The 21,437-nt window shown below is 42.3% G+C and overlaps 1 protein-coding gene across 1 annotated transcript in view; it reads right to left on the reverse strand.

The window, feature by feature from the left end:
- LOC141586608 (xylulose kinase 2) overlaps positions 1 to 20,940 on the reverse strand; it is a 35,433-nt gene extending 14,493 nt beyond the window's left edge. Inside the window, exons 1-4 of the mRNA XM_074407899.1 lie at positions 20,774 to 20,940; positions 19,531 to 20,182; positions 18,471 to 18,559; positions 18,049 to 18,113 (exon numbers count right to left, since the gene is read on the reverse strand). Of these exons, the coding sequence (XP_074264000.1) occupies positions 18,049 to 18,113; positions 18,471 to 18,559; positions 19,531 to 20,182; positions 20,774 to 20,832 (865 nt within the window). The 5' untranslated portion in view covers positions 20,833 to 20,940. The remainder of the gene's footprint in view (positions 1 to 18,048; positions 18,114 to 18,470; positions 18,560 to 19,530; positions 20,183 to 20,773) is intronic.
- Positions 20,941 to 21,437: the final 497 nt, after the last annotated feature.

The following is a 21,437-nucleotide window of genomic DNA, read 5'->3' on the forward strand; positions in this document are numbered from 1 at the left end:
TCGAGATCGATTTCAAACGCTAATTTAGAGGTGTCCTACCCCGGTTCTCCCTTTCGGTCTCAACCAAGGTTAACAATAGGGTCGAATCCCGGATATCCAAATCACAACCTAACCAACTCTCGTTGGTGGACAAGGGTCATAAATCGACACTACCCAAAATCAACCCATAAACCAAATCAATCCTCCAAACTACCCTCACCAATTTCCCCAAATAATTAGCCTTTATGAGATTCAATTAGTGAAGTTACTCATGTTGGGTCAAACCGAGCCCTAGTGGAAGACTACTCACTAATCATGGTCCTAATTGCAAGATAAACAATAAAGATGGAAACTTTGGTCATAAACATGATGGGAAGATGAATTTTACTACTAAACATGCAACAATCCAACAATAGTTGTAAAGGAAGACGATTTAATCTAATAACAAGGTTGGTTAAACTAAAAGACACAATCTTTAACCCAATCAACTCAAAGATTAAGTATTTGAGGACAACTAGCAAAAGATGAACAAAGGAAAGAGAATCAAAGAAAAGATGAACAAAGAAAAGATGAACAATGATGAAAACAACAACAACAAACCAACAACAACAACAATTTTTAACATAAACAATCAAACAAACTTGAATGAAGAACAAAATGTAAACAAATAAAAATAGGGAGAGAATTAATACCGACTCAATAGCAAAAGAGGAATTTGGATAGAAATAATAAAGAAGGAGAACCTTCAATCTTCTTACAAACCCAAATTCAATTACTAATTAATTGAAGAACTTCTCTAATTAAGGAAAGATTAACAATAAGATTAGCAAAGTTTGAAACTTGAAAGGGGAAATAAATTGGATCTAGGGTTCTGTGTACAAAAGGGTTTAAGGAGGGGGTATTTATAGTTTCCACAAGGATTAGGATAGAATTTGGAATGGGCTTTTGAAACACGTCTTTGCACTCCGGCCGGAATCCCGCCGCCGGTCTTGGCCGGCTTGAGATCTCTGGAAGTTTAAATGAACTTTGGAAATCATCGGGTATGCTTGGCGGTCGGCCGGCTGGGTCCCCGACCATTTGGGACGCATGCTGACTTTGGACTTGACTTTTAGCCTTTGGGGAACTCCAACCGGTGGCCGTCGGATCATCCGACCGTTTGGGAGATTCTGTAACTTCCTTCATACTTGTGTCTTCTCGACTTATCGTTTTCCCAAAGCTAGCCTAGTCACGGACACCATTTGGGATACTCCTTCCTTGCTTTTCCTTCATTTCCATACATATGTACTCTTACCCGGCTGACCGGCTGCCGGCTGGGGATACATCTCAGCATGTTTTCCTTCATCTTCCATGCGTAGCTTAGTAAACCCGTCTTCCTAGCTTCATTTCGCCCGTTCCCGCCTCAATTTCTGCAAGGGGGCCACAGTGTCATAGTGGTAAAGGGAATCGGGACAAGAAATTAAAGAAAGGAAGTACAAAACCGACTCAAATGGAGTCGAAATGCATGAAAATAGAGGGAAAAAGGGTGCAAAAGGGTCCTATATCAACCTCCCCACACTTGAGCCTTACTCGTCCCCGAGTAAGTCCCAAAACCAATGTACAAAGCATTATTATGATAGATATGGAGAGTGGATGCACAATATAAGCATCACTCAACTAAACTACTACCTAAGCCGATCGAGTATTAGCGCACTCAACGCCCCTTCAACACGCAATTTGACACTCATGAGGGAAGGCAAGTTGGGTCTTGCTACAAAACTTTCGACACATTCATCATGAAAGCACGTAATCAATAAATAGAATGCATCTAACAAAATGATCCACTTTCCTCATCTAAGTGGCCGAATTTTTCAAACAACAAAACACGGTCTTGGTCGGGAGTACGAGTCTCGAAGTGCCGATTGAGGTGCCAACCCCTAAGCGTGACTAAAGCAACCCTTTGCGTGACCAATGCTCAAGAAACAAATTCAAGAGCGGGGAAAGGGGAGAAAGGGCAAGACCGCCGAGAATTACAAAACCGCCACAAGATTCAACCAAAGGACCCAAGACTAAGGAGACCAAGGCAACGACATCCTCACGGTTTTCACTCGTCACTCAATGAAAGAACAAGGTGATTTTCGTGACAAATAGTAACCAAAATCACTCAACTAACTCAACTAGCGAAAACGTGCCCGCAATCTAACGTGTAAGATCGTCCTATGTCCTATGAAATGCAACAAACGTAGAATGCACACAAAATGAAACAAGGGTTAAAACGGGGCTAAGGAGAAGGTCGAAACGGGATTGGTGCAAGCACCGTTTGGACATGTGGGGCTCAAATCAAGAATTCTCGACACATCACACCCCATCTCTTATTGCAACACATGAGACACGTCTATTCCCTAACATAGCATTGACGACCAAAACTATGCAAAAATTGCATAAACCCAACTCAAGTAGGAAAAATTTGATAAAACTCCTTTTATTTCAACAAATGGTAACGTCTACACCGTAACAACGGCTCGATTTCCCAAGCCATGCAAAAAATGTGTAAACCCGACTCATCATTGGAAAAACATCAATTTGCCCTTTTTATTTAGCAACGGCTTTTTCTACCCCATTTAATGATGAGGAGGGGTGTTGCTTGTCTTTTTCTTTTCTTTATAACATATATACAACATGACTCACTATTTTTTTTTTGATTTTTCACGACATTTTCACTTTTCTATTTTGCTTTTCATTACAATTTTACAACCTCTTATTTATATACAAAGCCAAATTCACAACGAAATCCGACCCTAGTGGACGTGCAAGCCATCCACCGTCACGGCCCAAATCACCTCCTACAACACAACTACAAAGACCGACCAATTCTTGATTAAGGAAGGGCGGTTATGGGAATGTAGCTATTTTAGGTGGGTTTGCCAAATGAAAAGGCTAAGCTCAAAGGGGGTGAATAAAAAAGGAGAATGATGTAGGGGAGAAAACAAGGCTATTTGGCTATGTGAGGTTCATAAAAACTGATTTTTGCTTCATATCATGTGCACAAAAATGTAATGCAATTTCACGGTCTAAGGACGATGCGACACACTTATGCGTAGTGATGTGACACGCCTCGCGAGGAGACCTACTCTCGAACCTAGATGAGGGCGGGGTATGAATGTACCCACCCTAGGAGGCTCTACCCTTACCTTTGAGTAGCTAAGTCGAGCCAAATGTCTAGTCTACGGCCCTAGGTCTCACAAGATTGGTCTAAACTCATTGGTCAAGCCCTCCTTCCTCGGCTAACTAAGAGGCCACGGGTGCGAGTCACGAGGAGGGGAAAGGCACAATTGGGCATATTAGCTCATCATGGGGGTACTTGGTTCCCTTCCTTGACCATGTTCTTCCTTAAAAATTTATATACAAACTCAATGCAAAATGAAGGAAATGCAACACATATTTACATGTGAACAAATGCAAGTAAGAAAAGGGGATAAACATAAGGTAACCATGCAACAATTTGAACTAATCCTAGCAGCACATGAACACCAACAATCCAAACGGTCTCCCAAGGAGACACCCAAGGCAACAAAATTCCCATTCTCCTTCAAAATATCCGAGATACCAAAAAGAAAGAATAGTAAAAGGAGTAAGAGATAGGAAGGATTATACCAAGCGGTCTTCTAGCTCCTTTTTGCCTCAAGTGGTCAATGCGCCATGCCAAAGGTTAGACAAAACATATATATACAATGCAAATTTTTTGAATTTTTCAGAATTTTTACATTTTTTAGGCATTTTATCTAATTTATAAGCCTTTACAAATATAAACAAATATTCACAAGAGTGGATATTTCCCTCCCCACACTTGAAATGTACATTGTCCTCAATGGACAAAAGCATAGGGAGTGAATAACAAAAAGAAATGAACATATTTTTGATTTTTTTTTTTTGAATTTTCAAAAGAAAAATAACATATTTTTGAGATTTTTTGTTTTTTGAAAATTTAAAAAGACATATTTTTGTTGGTTTTTAAAATATGAATTTCCTCCCCACACTTATTTATTTACATTACTTCCAAATGGAAATAAATGTGTGGAGGAAATTAAAATGAAAAGACATGTTTTTTGGTTTTTCTTATTTTTTTTTAGGCCCTCCCCACACTTATTTATAGACATGGGAGGGCAAATTAGGGAAAGAAATTAACATGTTTTTGGTGGTTTTTGTCATTTTTTTCATTTTTTTGTGATTTTTAGAATAAGAATGCAATGCATGCTCTATTCTATATGCAATATTTAAATTACAATGCAATTTATGCTAAGTGAATGCAATTACTAAATGTAACAATATATTACAAATTGAAATCTAATGCAATCCTATATGAATGCAACTAAATGAGCTAGCAACTAAATGCATGCGAAAAATTAAACATGAAGGAGAGAATTTGGATAAAAGGAGAGATCGTACTTGTCATTTGGATTGAATATGGGGAGCATACCGAAGGCTTTGGATTGAAAAGGGAGGGAGTGGAGCCCTCATTACTAGGCTCTACTCATACTCGTCATCACCATCACCGTTTCCATCACCATCTCCATCATCATCATCACCTTCACCATCACCTTGAGTCGCCCCGAACTCGGACTCACGGATAAAATCGTCCGTGTTCAAATGGGCATCCGAACTAAAATCCTCCATCCCCGAGCTCATGCCGACAAACATCTCCGGGTACCCTCCGGCACCACTAGACCCGCCCTCAGTGAAGATAGAAGGGGCACTCCCGAACCACCTCGTGTCATGTCCCTCCCCTTGAGTGGTAGGCGGGGTGGGAAAGACCGGGGCGCTATAGTAGTCGGGCCGCAAATTAATATCTCCGTAAAGGATCCTCCCATCTTCCGGATGTCGCCATCCGGGAATAAATAGTAAGAGGGGTGAAGGTTGGAGGGATGTTTGTATTGGTGCCTCATCATATCATCATAAACCGGGAATTGACCAAGGGAATGGTCATAGTAAATCCGGTCAAGCCGCTGTTGAAGCCCATGCCGCTCACTTGCGGTGTTTGCCATATTAAGTTTCATATCCTCCATGAAGGAAATGAGGTCGGCGTGGAGAGGGGGCGGTTGTTGTGGTTGGTGACTAGAGGACCCCTCCCCTTGTTGGAAGGGCCCGGGAACGAAGGGAGTAGATGGTGTAGCATACCGCAAAGTAGACCTCGCGGGAATGATAGGTCGGCCACGAGTATACCGAAGATTTGGGTTTATTTGTTGGGGAATAGAGGGGTCTTGAAGGTTTTCAATTTCAAGCAAATAATACTCCGAGTTAGGCACTACTTTAATCTTGTCGGGGTTAGGAAGAGGGATAGAATTTCTGTCAACACCATCCACCCGAATTTGCCAATAGTCAAGGTCATCGTCCGGGTTGGTCTTCAACCAATTGAGGTTGTGGTGGATATAATTCTTGAATAACATCGTATCACCAATCATATATCGCATACCACTCAAATTGACTCTCCTATTGAGCCTCTTAATCAAATGGGTGATGAGTCCACCCACGACAACCGCCGTCGAAGAAGCCGGAGAGTTGCTAAGTCTTTGCAATGTAAGGGCCAAGTGGTGGGCAATGTCAATTTTGAAGGTAGTGGGGTTGGAACGAAGATAAGAGCCGAGAATTTCCAACTCCTCCGTTCGAAAATTGTGATTTTCCTCACGGCCAAAAACAGTCCACCCCATAAACCGATGCCAAACCCGAATAGCCGCGTTATGGACAGTGTTAGCGGCTCTCTTGACCTCCGGAACATCATCTAAACCCGTAATGGCCTTCCATAAGGCCCCATGGTCAAAGGTGTCGGGTGCCTTATGAGGAGGGCTTGTGTCAAACCCGAAATGGGAAGCAAAGGTCGGGAGGGTCAAGGAGTAGTCCTTGTTCATCAATCGGAAATGCAAAAAGGCTACCTTTTGGGATTGTCGATGCTTGTCAAGACGAAGGGAACTCAAGAACTCCCATGTGAGACGGGCATAGGTTTTCTCATGTATCCCGTACATCAATTTCATTCTCACCCCCTCAAACAATTCAAGAGTAACTTGGTGCAGCCCCAAACTCCGTGGATTGTCTATCAATAAATCGGGTGGGGGCAATGGGGCGTCTCTTGAATAAAACAAATTTACCTTTCATGGTGATGGAAGTGAATTGGAGATCCGGGAAGTCGGGATCGGTGCTCATGTCGGTCGCCACCGCCTCCGCTTGTTGAAGTGCCAAATCCCCCTTTCTCACTCTTTTCTTTGGGGCCATTTTTTGTGCTTTGATGGAGGGTTAAGGGTAGGAAAGAGGTTGTTGTGGGTTTGATGGTGGTAGGGTGGTGGTAGGGGGTGGTGGGAGTGGTTGTTGGTGGGAATGAAGGAGGGGGGGTTAGGGTTAGATTGAGAGAAGAGGGAAGGAAGTGTCGAAATTATGAGAGGAAATGGGTGATTCTCGTGTAAATTTAGGTATCAGAACACTCCCAGCCGGTTGGGGAGACGGCCACGGTCAGGAGAGACCGACGGCCACCCTGACTTGAAAACGTGTTGATTTGAAAATTTTCGGAAATTTCTGAGAAGACTCAGTGCCGGATCCCGGCTCGACCGGCCGCCGTCTGACGGCCACGGTCACCCTACCTGGGAGGACACCCAATCACCAATTCCATCATATATGCATTCCAGGTGGTGGACCTACCATTACCGACATCGCTTCCAAGTCAATTTGTCACATTTCACCAAAATACGCGTTCCCAGCCGGTCCACCGGCTGGACCGGCTGCCGGCCGGCCGGGACTACTCATGCTTCAAAATGACAACTTTTTATTTAAAGTTACAGAACTTCAAATGGTCGAGAGACCGCCCGGTCACCCCCGGGAATACGTTCCATCACATTTTCTCCAATATGCCCCTATTCCATAACCCATCATCTATTGGCCTCGACTTCCGTGTTTTCGACTCTCAAACCCGACTAATGATGTCGGATAAAGGCCAATAGATGGTACAACGCTTGTTCATCATACAAAAAACCAAATTCTTCAACAATGGTACCCGACATCAATCAAAACGACAAGTATCGTTGGTCCAAAATTCCTCAATTTCTACCTAAATGCATGATATTTACACAATTACATGGGTTGCCTCCCATGTAGCGCCCTTGTTTTATGTCGTAGGCTCGACGGAGTCATGAATCACAATCAATAATTTGGAAGATAGGTGGCGATGGAGCTCACATTCTTTGTGATAGGGGTTCCGGCAACGTAGTGCTTGAGTCTTTGCCCGTTTACCTTGAAGGATTGATCTCCATCGGATATTTCAATCGCGCCATGGGGAAAGACTCGGACCACGGTGAAGGGTCCCGACCACTTAGACTTGAGCTTCCCCGCAAACAACTTGAACCTTGAGTTAAAGAGGAGAACCAACTCTCCCTCCTTGAACTCTCTCCGAATTATGGCCTTGTCATGGAATCTTTTGGTCCTCTCCTTATACAATCTAGAGCTCTCATAAGCCTCTAGCCTAAACTCTTCTAGCTCGTTGATGTCTAGTAGCCGCTTCTCTCCGGCACTCTTCAAGTCAAAGTTAAGGAGTCGGATTGCCCAATGCGCTTTGTGCTCAACTCTACCAAGAAGTGACAAGGCTTCCCGTACACCAACCGGAACAGTGAAGTTCCTATCGGTGTTTTGAAAGCGGTCCGGTAAGCCCATAATGCATCATTGAGCTTGGTTGACCAATCTTTCCTCGACCGGCTCACGGTCTTCTCAAGTATCATCTTGATCTCGCGGTTTGAGATTTCGGCTTGGCCGTTAGCTTGTGGGTGGTAGGCAAGACTTCGCCTATGTTGCACCCCATGTTTCTTAAGTAGAGCATCAAGAGTCCTTTCCCGAAAATGAGTTCCACGATCACTAATCACAATTCGTGGAACCCCAAACCTTGGGAATATGATCGTCTCCATGAGTTTGGTCACCGACTTTGCATCACAAGTTTTTGTCGGGATAGCTTCAACCCATTTGCTCACGTAGTCCACCGCAACAAGGATATACTCATTCCCATGTGATGAGGGGAAAGGGCCTTGATAGTCAATGCCCTATACATCGAATACCTCCACTTCAAGTATGTAGTTCATTGGCATTTCATGCCTCTTTGAAATGTTACCACTTCTTTGGCATTTGTCACACCCCTTGACGTAGGTTGCCACATCATGAAATAGGGAAGGCCAAAAGAAACCACATTGGAGTACCCTTGCGGCGGTTTTTCTTGAACTACCATGCCCTCCACTTGGCATGTCATGGCAATGAGAGATTATGGGCTTTACTTCTTCATTCAGGATGCATCTTCTAATTATCCCATCCGCACAAGACTTGTAAAGGCATGGTTCTTCCCAAAAATATTGCTTAAGATCGTGAAAGAATTTCTTCCTCTTATGGGAGTCATAACCATGTGGGATGACCCCGGATACCAAGTAATTGACATAATCCGCGTATCAAGGACATCCATTAAAGCAAGTGCGAATAATTGATCATCCCGTGAGTCATCAATTGGCAATCCATCCTTACCCTTCTCATGGAATAGCCGAGAGAGATGATCGGCTACCACGTTTTCCACACCCTTCTTGTCTCTAATTTCAATATCAAACTCTTGTAGCAAAAGTATCCACCGAATCAAGCGTGGTTTTGATTCCTTCTTGATTAGCAAGTGCCTCAATGCCGTGTGATCGGTGTGCACAATTACTTTAGAGCCCACCAAGTAAGAACGGAACTTGTTCATGGCATATATGACCGCCAAAAGCTCCTTTTCGGTGGTGGTGTAGTGTGATTGAGCTTCATCCAAAGTTTTGCTTGCATAATATATGGCATGAAGTTTACCATTCTTCTTTTGTCCAAACACCGCTCCCACCGCTACATCACTAAAGATCGCACATCAACTCAAAAGGTTCTCCCAGTGGGAGGTTGCATAAGTGGAGCGGTGATGAGAGCTTCTTTCAACCTATTAAAAGAATCCAAACACTCATTAGTAAATTCAAATGGCACATCTTTTCCAAGCAACAATGTTAAAGGTCGGGCAATCAAAGAAAAATCCTTGATAAATCTCAGAAAAACCCGTACGCCCAAGAAAACTTCTAACTCCTTTGACATTAGTGGGAGGGGGTAAAGTTTTAATCACTTCTATCTTGGCTTGATCAACTTCCAAGCCTTTACTTGACACAACGTGACCCAAAACAACCGGATGTCACCCGTGAAGTGACATTTCTCCCAATTCAAGACTAGACCGCTCTCTTGACATCTTTTCAAGACCTTACCCAAATTAGCTAGACATCCATCAAATGAGGTGCCTACGACGGAGAAATCGTCCATAAACACCTCCATGATATTCTCAACATATTCGGAAAATATAGCTAGCATGCATCTTTGAAATGTGGCTGGCGCATTGCAAAGCCCAAAGCGGCACGCGCTATAAGCAAAGGTGTCAAACGGACACGTAAAGGTGGTCTTTTCTTGGTCATTAGGGTGAATCGGGATTTGGAAAAATCCCGAAAACCCATCAAGGTAGCAAAAATGAGAGTGTTGGGCAAGTCTTTCCAACATTTGGTCAAGGAAAGGGAGGGGGAAATGGTCTTTCCTAGTTGCCTTGTTGAGGCGTCTATAGTCTATACACATTCTCCACCCGGTTGTGACTCTTGTTGGAATTAGCTCATTCTTGTCATTGGTGACTACCGTGACCCCGCCCTTCTTTGGCACAACATGCACCGGGCTCACCCATGCACTATCGGAGATAGGGTAAATTATACTTGCATCATAGAGCTTCAACACCTCCTTCCTAACCACTTCTTTCATAGCGGGGTTAAGGCGGCGTTGAGGCTCAATGGAAGATGCACTCTCATCCTCCAAATGAATGCGATGGGTGCAAAAAGAAGGGCTAATCCCCTTGATATCATCAATTGAGTACCCAATGACATCCTTGTATTTTCTCACAACATCAAGTAACTTTTGAAGTTCGGTGTCATTGAGTGCACTATCGATGATAATAGGGTAAGTGTCATTAGGGCCAAGGAAAGCATGTTTAGGAGTAGAGGGAAGAGGTTTCAACTCCACTTGAGGAGGCGTGGATCTCTCCTCCTTTTTACCATCTCCTCTCAAGCTTTCAAATTCTTTATCAGGGTCTTCTTGATTGTTGCTTCCATAGCTAAAGCATACTCCGGTGCTCCTACGCAATCTTTTACCTTGCCCTCGAGGAACCCTGCAAACCCTTGTCTTCATCAAATTTCTTCATATCAACCCATTCCTCTACCACATCAATCATATAACAAGACTTTTCTTTCGAAGGCTCTTTCATAGCCTTGTTCAAGGAGAATTCAACCTTATCTTCACCCACTTGTAAAGAAAGCTTCCCATTCTTCACATCAATCATGGCACCCCCCGTAGCAAGGCAAGGGCGCCCCAATATGATGGGAATATTTGAGTCCTCGGGGATGTCCATTACATAGAAATCACATGGGAATGCAAGTTTCCCCACCTTGAGCGGGACATCCTCCACAAGACCAATTGGGTATCTTACCGACCTATCCGCAAGTTGGAGAGAAACCCTTGTTGGTTAAAGCTCATAACCTTTCAATTTCTTGAAAATTTTGAGGGGCATAAGACTAATGCTTGCCCCCAAATCACACAAGGCTCTCTCAATATGCACGGTCCCAATCTTACAAGGTATGGAAAAACTCCCCGGGTCTTCAAGCTTTTGAGGAGCCTCATTCATAAGAATTGCGCCAAAAACTTGATGGTATCAAGCTATACCTCGCAAGTGCACGATTTTATCGTTGTACACTATTAAGGGTCGATCCCACAAGGAGTTGAAAAGATTACTAATTGTTCTAATCCTATCGTTTAGCTAAGTCGGTAATAAGGGATGAAATGGTTATACTAGAACTACCAAAGACAAGAGAAAATAAACTAAATAAGGAATAGGTGAATGAGCAAGAGAAAATGAAAAGTTGTAAATCAAATAGATTAAAAACCTAAGACTCGGTTCTTCCCAAACAATTCGTAACTCCACACAATTAAATCTCTAGGCTAATCATAAGGGTAGATAGGTGAGGACTTGACGGCTCTAATTCGCCTAAGACCCCCCTCTCGGGTTCGAAGGTCGGAATCCCTAACTCAACACCCGACTACCCCAAAAACATGCATTTTCCCAAGGTAGTCCAATATTTGCTAAGGTCATTAAGCCCCATCAATTTCCGGGTCATCCCACTCCCTCTCTCGAGGGTCGATTTCAAACGCTAATTTAGAGGTGTCCTACACCGGTTCTCCCTTTCGGTCTCAACCAAGGTTAACAATAGGGTCGAATCCCGGATATCCAAATCACAACCTAACCAACTCTCGTTGGTGGGCAACGGTCATAAATCGACACTACCCAAAATCAACCCATAAACCAAATCAATCCTCCAAACTACCCTCACCAATTTCCCCAAATAATTAGCCTTTATGAGATTCAATTAGTGAAGTTACTCATGTTGGGTCAAACCGAGCCCTAGTGGAAGACTACTCAAAAACTTGTGATGCAAAGTCGGTGACCAAACTCATGGAGACGATCATATTCCCAAGGTTTGGGGTTCCACGAATTGTGATTAGTGATCGTGGAACTCATTTTCGGGAAAGGACTCTTGATGCTCTACTTAAGAAACATGGGGTGCAACATAGGCGAAGTCTTGCCTACCACCCACAAGCTAACGGCCAAGCCGAAATTTCAAACCGCGAGATCAAGATGATACTTGAGAAGACCGTGAGCCGGTCGAGGAAAGATTGGTCAACCAAGCTCAATGATGCATTATGGGCTTACCGGACCGCTTTCAAAACACCGATAGGAACTTCACCGTTCCGGTTGGTGTACGGGAAGCCTTGTCACTTGCCGGTAGAGTTGGAGCACAAAGCGCATTGGGCAATCCGACTCCTTAACTTTGACTTGAAGAGTGCCGGAGAGAAGCGGCTACTAGACATCAACGAACTAGAAGAGTTTAGGCTAGAGGCTTATGAGAGCTCTAGATTGTATAAGGAGAGGACCAAAAGATTCCATGACAAGGCCATAATTCGGAGAGAGTTCAAGGAGGGAGAGTTGGTTCTCCTCTTTAACTCAAGGTTCAAGTTGTTTGCGGGGAAGCTCAAGTCTAAGTGGTCGGGATTCTTCACCGTGGTCCGAGTCTTTCCCCATGGCGCGATTGAAATATCCGATGGAGGTCAATCCTTCAAGTTAAACGGGCAAAGACTCAAGCACTACGTTGCCGGAACCCCTATCACAAAGAATGTGAGCTCCATCGCCACCTATCTTCCAAATTATTGATTGTGATTCATGACTCCGTCGAGCCTACGACATAAAACAAGGGCGCTACATGGGAGGCAACCCATGCAATTGTGTAAATATCATGCATTTAGGTAGAAATTGAGGAATTTTGGACCAACGATACTTGTCGTTTTGATTGATGTCGGGTACCATTGTTGAAGAATTTGGTTTTTTGTATGATGAACAAGCGTTGTACCATCTATTGGCCTTTATCCGACATCATTAGTCGGGTTTGAGAGTCGAAAACACGGAAGTCGAGGCCAATAGATGATGGGTTATGGAATAGGGGCATATTGGAGAAAATGTGATGGAACGTATTCCCAGCCGGGTGACCGGCGGACGGTCTCCTGACCGGCTGGGAAGTTCCTGTAACTTTAAATAAAAAGTTGTCATTTTGAAGCATGAGTAGTCCCGGCCGGCCGGCAACCGGTCCACCGGCTTGGGAACGCGTATTTTGGTGAAATGTGACAAATTGACTTGGAAGCGATGTCCCAGCCGACAGCCGGTGGACCGGCTGGGAATGCATATATGATGGAATTGGTGATTGGGTGTCCTCCCAGCCGGGTGACCGGCAGCCGGTCTTCTGACCGGCTGGGAGTCTTCTGTAAATTTCCTGAAAATTTTCAAATCAACACGTTTTCCCAGCCGGGTGACCAGCGGCCGGTCTCCTGACCGGCTGGGAGTGTTCTGATACCTAAATTTACACGAGAATCACCCATTTCCTCTCATAATTTCGACACTTCCTTCCCTCTTCTCTCACTCTAACCCTAACCCCCCCTCCTTCATTCCCACCAACAACCACTCCCACCACCCCCTACCACCACCCTACCACCATCAAACCCACAACAACCTCTTTCCTACCCTTAACCCTCCATCAAAGCACAAAAAATGGCCCCAAAGAAAAGAGTGAGAAAGGGGGATTTGGCACTTCAACAAGCGGAGGCGGTGGCGACCGACATGAGCACCGATCCCGACTTCCCGGATCTCCAATTCACTTCCATCACCATGAAAGGTAAATTTGTTTTATTCAAGAGACGCCCCATTGCCCCCACCCGATTTATTGATAGACAATCCATGCGGGAGTTAGGGCTAGATCAAGTTACTCTTGAATTGTTTGAGGGGGTGAGAATGAAATTGATGTACGGGATACATGAGAAAACCTATGCCCGTCTCACATGGGAGTTCTTGAGTTCCCTTCGTCTTGACAAGCATCGACAATCCCAAAAGGTAGCCTTTTTGCATTTCCGATTGATGAACAAGGACTACTCCTTGACCCTCCCGACCTTTGCTTCCCATTTCGGGCTTGACACAAGCCCTCCTCATAAGGCACCCGACACCTTTGACCATGGGGCCTTATGGAAGGCCATTACGGGTTTAGATGATGTTCCGGAGGTCAAGAGAGCCGCTAACACTGTCCATAACGCGGCTATTCGGGTTTGGCATCGGTTTATGGGGTGGACTGTTTTTGGCCGTGAGGAAAATCACAATTTCCGAACGGAGGAGTTGGAAATTCTCGGCTCTTATCTTCGTTCTAACCCCACTACCTTCAAAATTGACATTGCCCACCACTGGCCCTTACATTGCAAAGACTTAGCAACTCTCCGGCTTCTTCGACGGCGGTTGTCGTGGGTGGACTCATCACCCATTTGATTAAGAGGCTCAATAGGAGAGTCAATTTGAGTGGTATGCGATATATGATTGGTGATACGATGTTATTCAAGAATTATATCCACCACAACCTCAATTGGTTGAAGACCAACCCGGACGATGGCCTTGATTATTGGCAAATTCGGGTGGATGGTGTTGACAGAAATTCTATCCCTCTTCCTAACCCCGACAAGATGAAAGTAGTGCCTAACTCGGAGTATTATTTGCTTGAAATTAAAAACCTTCAAGACCCCTCTATTCCCTAACAAATAAACCCAAATCTTCGGTATACTCGTGGACGACCTATCATGCCCGCGAGGTCTACTTTGCGGTATGCTACACCATCTACTCCCTTCGTTCCCGGGCCCTTCCAACAAGGGGAGGGGTCCTCTAGTCACCAACCACAACAACCGCCCCCTCTCCACGCCGACCTCATTTCCTTCATGGAGGATATGAAACTTAATATGGCAAACGCCGCAAGTGAGCGGCATGGGCTTCAACAGCGGCTTGACCGGATTTACTATGACCATTCCCTTGGTCAATTCCCGGTTTATGATGATATGATGAGGCACCAATACAAACATTCCTCCAACCTTCACCCCTCTTACTATTTATTCCCGGATGGCGGACATCCGGAAGATGGGAGGATCCTTTACGGAGATATTAATTTGCGGCCCGACTACTATAGCGCCCCGGTCTTTCCCACCCCACCTACCACTCAAGGGGAGGGACATGACACGAGGTGGTTCGGGAGTGCCCCTTCTATCTTCACTGAGGGCGGGTCTAGTGGTGCCGGAGGGTACCCGGAGATGTTTGTCGGCATGAGCTCGGGGATGGAGGATTTTAGTTCGGATGCCCATTTGAACACGGACGATTTTATCCGTGTGTCCGAGTTCGGGGCGACTCAAGGTGATGGTGAAGGTGATGATGATGGAGATGGTGATGGAAACGGTGATGGTGATGACGAGTATGAGTAGAGCCTAGTAATGAGGGGCTCCACTCCCTCCCTTTTCAATCCAAAGCCTTCGGTATGCTCCCCATATTCAATCCAAATGACAAGTACGATCTCTCCTTTTATCCAAATTCTCTCCTTCATGTTTAATTTTTCGCATGCATTTAGTTGCTAGCTCATTTAGTTGCATTCATATAGGATTGCATTAGATTTCAATTTGTAATATATTGTTACATTTAGTAATTGCATTCACTTAGCATAAATTGCATTGTAATTTAAATATTGCATATAGAATAGAGCATGCATTGCATTCTTATTCTAAAAATCACAAAAAAATGAAAAAAATGACAAAACCACCAAAAACATGTTAATTTCTTTCCCTAATTTGCCCTCCCATGTCTATAAATAAGTGTTGGGAGGAGGAGCCGTGGAACTCTCCTCCTTCTTACCAACTTCCAACATTTCAAACTTTGGGTAATTTGAAGATTATTTGAGATTTATTGAAGAATTGATAACTCTTCATCATCGATGAAGTTCTCTTATATTATTCTTTCCTTTCCATTTGTTCATCATAAGTTTGGTACAATTTCTTTACTCTTTGCTTAATCATTGTTTATTGTTTTACTCTTCCATCATGTTTACATTTGTTAAGATGATTGACATCATTATTAACATGTTTTCCATGATCATGAGTGAGTAGTTCCTTTACTAGGGTTAATGGGGGATTAGGGGAGTTAATCATGGGGTAGATCTTTACTTAATAAGTTCATATGATTGTTTGCTTGTTGTAGTTTGAACTTATGCACATGTTATGCTTGATGAAATGTTTGATTAACGACCTAGCATGAATCTTTTATCCTCTCAACAAGACTTGTAAGACATAAACTAACTCGAGGCTTCATAGACCATGCATATAGTTGAATAGGGAGAATTAAGTCGACTTGTAGGTGTCGTAAAGTCTTGACTGCCTCGGCTCCGAGACCCAAAATTTCCTAGGAATTGTAAAATATAAACTAACTCGATTCCACTACAACAATAAATTGCTTGCATCTATAAAACTTGTTTATGTGATCTCACCATGATTACCTTAAAAATCCATGACACCCTAATGCTTTTTATCAATTGTTTACACTCCCATTTACATATACATATCTTGCTTTGTTTTCCACTTGTTTACATTTACTTGTCAAGTAGTTTAGATAACCATCTCAACCCAAACTAAATTAAATTGTGACTTTAAGGCATAACTACTTGCATTTGATAGCTTAATACAATACTCGTCCATTGGAATCCGACCTTTACTTACCGCTCTACTAAGGGTAGTTTGTGGAGACTATAAATATTGTTTGAGAGCGTACAACGAAAACGCTACATCAAAATGATTGGAGGAAGATTGGAGGATTGGACTTACCGCTCTACTAAGGGAAGATTGGAGGATTTGACTTCTTATAGTCTTATTTGTCGTTGGTGATTGACTTTTGACCCTTGACCATTGGTGAGAACTAATTAGGTTGGAGTGAGACCACCTCATTTGGACTAGTTGTCGACCTAGGTTGAACTCGAGAGGGAGAACCGAGGGAGGGTGCCTTCAATTTTGAGTTTGAAATCGACCCTCGAGAGAGGGAGTGGAATGACTTGAAAACCAACGTGGGTTTAATAACCTTGACCACTACTCGGGTATTTGGGTATTGAATTAGGGAGTCCGAGTCACGAACCCGGAAGGGAGGTGAGTCGGGGATACTAGTGTCCTATTATGAGCCCGGGAGGGAGTTAGTACTTAGTAGGCGAATTAGAGGCGTTTTCCCCCTTACACTTTACCTTAACGACCAACTAACCGGAATTATCATAGTAAATGAGTATGTTGGTGGGCAAAATCGAATTCTAGGCCTTTATTTATTGTTTAGACCATTACTATTTCTATTACTTGCTTTCTTACTTTAATAGTCTTAGTTCATTTAATTTACTTAATTAGTTTAATATCAACCGATTTCATGATTCACGTAGCCAACTTATAATCTAAGACAAAACTAGTATTCAAACTTGATCTCCTTGTGGGTCGACCTCGACTACCCTACTACATTAGTTGAGAATTTGTTTGATTGGGTACGACAACCTCTACCCACTAGCAATGATTTTACTTCAACTCCCCCTCAAGGCTCCTTTACAGCATTCTCATAGATGCTCAGTACTGCATTTTAGTGTCTACGAAAACTAAAATAGTTAAAACTAGCCAAATTGTGAAGCATCAGATTTGATGCATTCAAGAAAGGCGCTAAAAAGGCAAATTTAAGATTGTCTTTTGGGGTAAGCAGAGGAGTAGAACTACAGCAAGTATTTCCAATCACAAAGAAACATAAACGGTGGGATTCACATGAGAGCTATTACTATTCTTGTTATGACAATGCCAATAAATAAAAGATAATTAACTTCAAAGACAATTTTTGTTTGCATTTACTACTTTGGGTGAATCGACTGAAAGAATGAAATGTAGAACTGTATGGGGTTGGCTAACTTGAACTGGCATAGTTAACCATTGCTTGGAAAGGCAAACCAAATGAAAAGGTAGAGCATTGTTTTTAGTAGCAAAATATGATCCATAAAGTTGCTAATGCCTATGTTGCATCAGGATATTTTGGAAACCTTTAGTGAATCTCATGGGCTGTTTTGCGGCCTTACGTCTGGCTTTATTCTTAATGATTCTTACCTGAACAAATAGTCAATCCAGACCTTACACTCAAACAACTATCTGCAAACCTACCAATATAAAACACTAAAGCCTTACTTCTAGACAAAAACCCGCCACAGCGCCACTTTTAAGGTCTTTAATAATCATTAGCTTCGTAAAACCCAGATATTAGCATGTCAACACAATAAATTCCCTGACACAGTACCATGACATAGACAGGAGCTTCAAAGCATTGACATAAATTAGTGTCACCATGCAAGTAATTTTAAGAACACTACCAATAAGTGATGGTGGTGACGCATTAACCAAGAGCGGCTAAAGGTCTATGTCCATCATAAGAAACATCTTGACTTATGTAACTCCAAAGCAATAAAGAAATAACACATAAAGATAAGTCTTGGTCTTATTTGTTGAAAATTTGAGAGACCAAAATCTGGAATGTAAACGAGAACAGTAGACAAATGGTAAATGAAGGAAAGGAAGGAAAGCGACTACCTGCAAGGCTGTTAGGGTTGTCTCCTGACCACTGAATAACCAAGCAATTGCTGCTGAAGTGAAACCTGAAATAAGCATGAAGCATTATCATGCAAGTTAAGTAAAGGCTACATCCACAAGACCTGGAAAACACTGGAGTAAGGCAGCGGGTATCAGTGGAAAGCTTTTATTACTTAAAACCATGGTTACCAGATTCGCTATGAATACGCCCTTACTGATTCGTGATTCGCTCTTATAGAATGTGTGCTACACGTATTTTCAGTAAGCGACAAGATAGAATTCGCTCTTAACAATTCGCTATTTGTAGGGTACCCGAGCGAATCCGGTAACCTTGCTTAAAACACTCATTTCAGCAGAACTAGAAACCGTATACATTACCAGAAGAGCTCATTACAAAAAACAAGATGCAATATGCTATGCACCTTTCAACAAAATATGGGGCAATTAACCCAGCAACAGCATATGCAGGAGCTGGTTTTCCAAGCTTTTCTTCCAAGTCAGGTGCAGTAGCCTATTCACAAATTAGAAGAAATGAACATGGAGATTATATCAGACAGACCCATTTAGAAACATCTTCATATACTTCTTCTGTTCCATTGGATTGTATACGCTTTTCAAATCCCCCTCACATATTTTGAAAAAAGTATGCAATCAAATGGAACAGAGGAAGTAGAAAATAAAACTTATTTACTGAACTCGTCACAAAGTGAAGACCATATCAACTTCTACCTTTCCCATTTCAAAGTGTCTCTTGGTATATAAATAATACCACATCCATCCCAAATTTAATCTCATGTCAACTTTGACCATTAATTTCTCCAAACCCAAGTAGAAGTATTATGTAAATCTGTGATGTTCATTTACATAAACATCTATGTCCATATCATCATTTTAAACTACTAAATCCTTGAATAGGGGGTATGGACCACACTCATTAGGAGAAGAAGAGTCCACTTTACGAACCAAAATTAGGTTTCAGCCTAAAGACAATCAGCAAAAGTAGTTTCTTGGTGTATATCACAGAAGGAGCTCTTCAAACATGTAGGCAAACACATAACAGAAGGAGCTCTTCAACACCGTCACATGTGAGACCATTAGAAATTTGGGTGACAATTAGAAACCCTAACAGCTGCAATCCAGTAGCATCGATGATCTAGTTTAAATCTTCCACACACCCTCACATGTGATATCCATAACAAACGCCCTCCTGCAGTAGCATAAGTGGCCTAGTATACCTTCACCAAACCCCTGTTGAAGTCATGGGGTCTCGCACAACATGTTGAGCGAGCCACAGAGTCCATGTCCACAAGCCCAATTGGGTTACTCCTCCTTGATGGATCCTTTATGGTATAAAGGGAGAATGAAACTCTGTAACTTGCTTAAAAGGGGAACAAATAAAATGGGAGCTAGAAGAATACTATTGAACAAAAATATTGACGTATACTATGATAAAGAGTGAGACTAAAGAGGAAGATTTCGTACATCCAAAGCTTTCTTAGACCATGATTTTTGCTTGATATCCAACAGGTTCATCCCAGCACCATCTGTTTCATCAATGCAAGAATAACCTCCTACAAGTAGAGACGCCATGAATGAGCTCACAAGGGATATCCTCTCAGTATTTTTATACACTTCAGGTTGTGTCTCAAATATCCTCCTTATTTGAGGGCCTGTATATCGTTCATGGGCACGAGAACCAGTAAGACGAGACAATTCCAGTGCCCCTCCAACAGCCTCTTCAATCTTCATGCATTGTTCAGTAGTACTACTATCCATCCAAATAGGTGATTCTTTTATCGAAAACGCTTCCCTCAATTGCTCAACTAATTGCTTCTTAGGATCCAATGATGATAGTATTACCGAGCTGCCATTTTTCCAATACACACTACCGTGCTGCTGGGCACTTCCTGAGACCGCTGCAACCTTCCCAAAATCAATCTTCCTCGACAACTTTAGAAGCATCATATCAAAAGCTTCAACCCACATTAGAGTAGGTGAAACAATCCGCCCATTAACAGTAGTATCTCTATACACTCCATCTTTAGTCTTGTAATGAGGCAAATTAGAATCAAAATTAATCAACTCCGTCTCAACAATGCTCAGGTTAGAGTCCAAAATTGTAGCCTTCAACGATCTAAAACCACAAACACATTACAGAATATTTAGTCTGTAATCTAACACACTTTCCTGAAAATTATTCATCGTCAGTCATCAACCATTAGCCCATTTGGTTTAAATAAACTGGTGAGAATCATTCCAAACACAATAACTTATAGAAAATCGTCTTACACTTGAGACAAACCCCTTCCTTATAATTAAACAATACACACATAACATACACAGACAGTCTCGCCCATAGGGATGTCATTGGGGCGGGTTTTTACAATCTGAGCAAAGCGGATATGGGTTCCAATAGACTCACCCGGCTAAGAGGAATATATATACATGTGAGACCGTCTCGTACAAGATATATAATAAGAGTAGTAATCATTCACATATCACATTCCTGGAAGCAACAAAGCATGATGAGAGTAAAAAAGCCAAATTTATCAAGTGGGTAGTAGTTAATTACCTTAATTTTAAGGTCAATTTTAATTATTGAATAAAAAACACAAATTATCAAATTCGCTATCCTTAATTTCTTTCATCTTGTGTTGCTGAAATTAGGTTTATTAATAATTCGCTAAAACTAATCAAATAATAAAAAGGATAAGAGGAAACTGACTGTGTGGAAGTATCAAAACCGAGGAAGAGAGAGTCGTGAGGAAGAGAACAGTCTGCCATTATAGAAGAACCACCGTTTGAGTTCAGTCTTTACTCTTTAGTCTTCACTCACCAGTCATCACTCTCGTTTTAGATTGTGGTTCAAAATCTCATTTAAAACGGTTATATCCGTCCTAATCTTAAAACGAGTCAGATATAATAGATAAGACGAGAAAAGTTCCTAGAAACCAGCCAAATAATTGTCCTATTTAAACAAGTGGTATATTATTTCATCAGTTTTACTCTTAAGACGGATATACCCCAATCTTAAAAGAGACTTCTTGATTATTTTTAGATCTATATTATACATTTATTGGAGCAGGAGCTAAAGGCTATGTAACTCTCTCTCTCACTTTATTAAGAAGCAAACATGGCTAAGGAGGGTCCAAGCATTCCTCTTATTCATGTGCAAATTCAAAGGGAAAATGAACTAAGTTCCAAAAATTGATGCAGCAGTTCAACAATTTCAGGTCCAAATTTCAAAGGATCATATTTAGAATTTTACTTGGTTAAAAATTGAGTTCTTTATATGTATAAAATTTTAAAAGTGTCTGCTTTCCTATGGAGTCGGATTCAACAAGAATTAATGCGTAGGTTTTTCAGAATCAGGCTCCAAAGACTGTCAT

Source organism: Silene latifolia, chromosome 6 (genome assembly GCF_048544455.1).
Source record: "Silene latifolia isolate original U9 population chromosome 6, ASM4854445v1, whole genome shotgun sequence".
NCBI classification, from domain to species: domain Eukaryota; kingdom Viridiplantae; phylum Streptophyta; class Magnoliopsida; order Caryophyllales; family Caryophyllaceae; genus Silene; species Silene latifolia.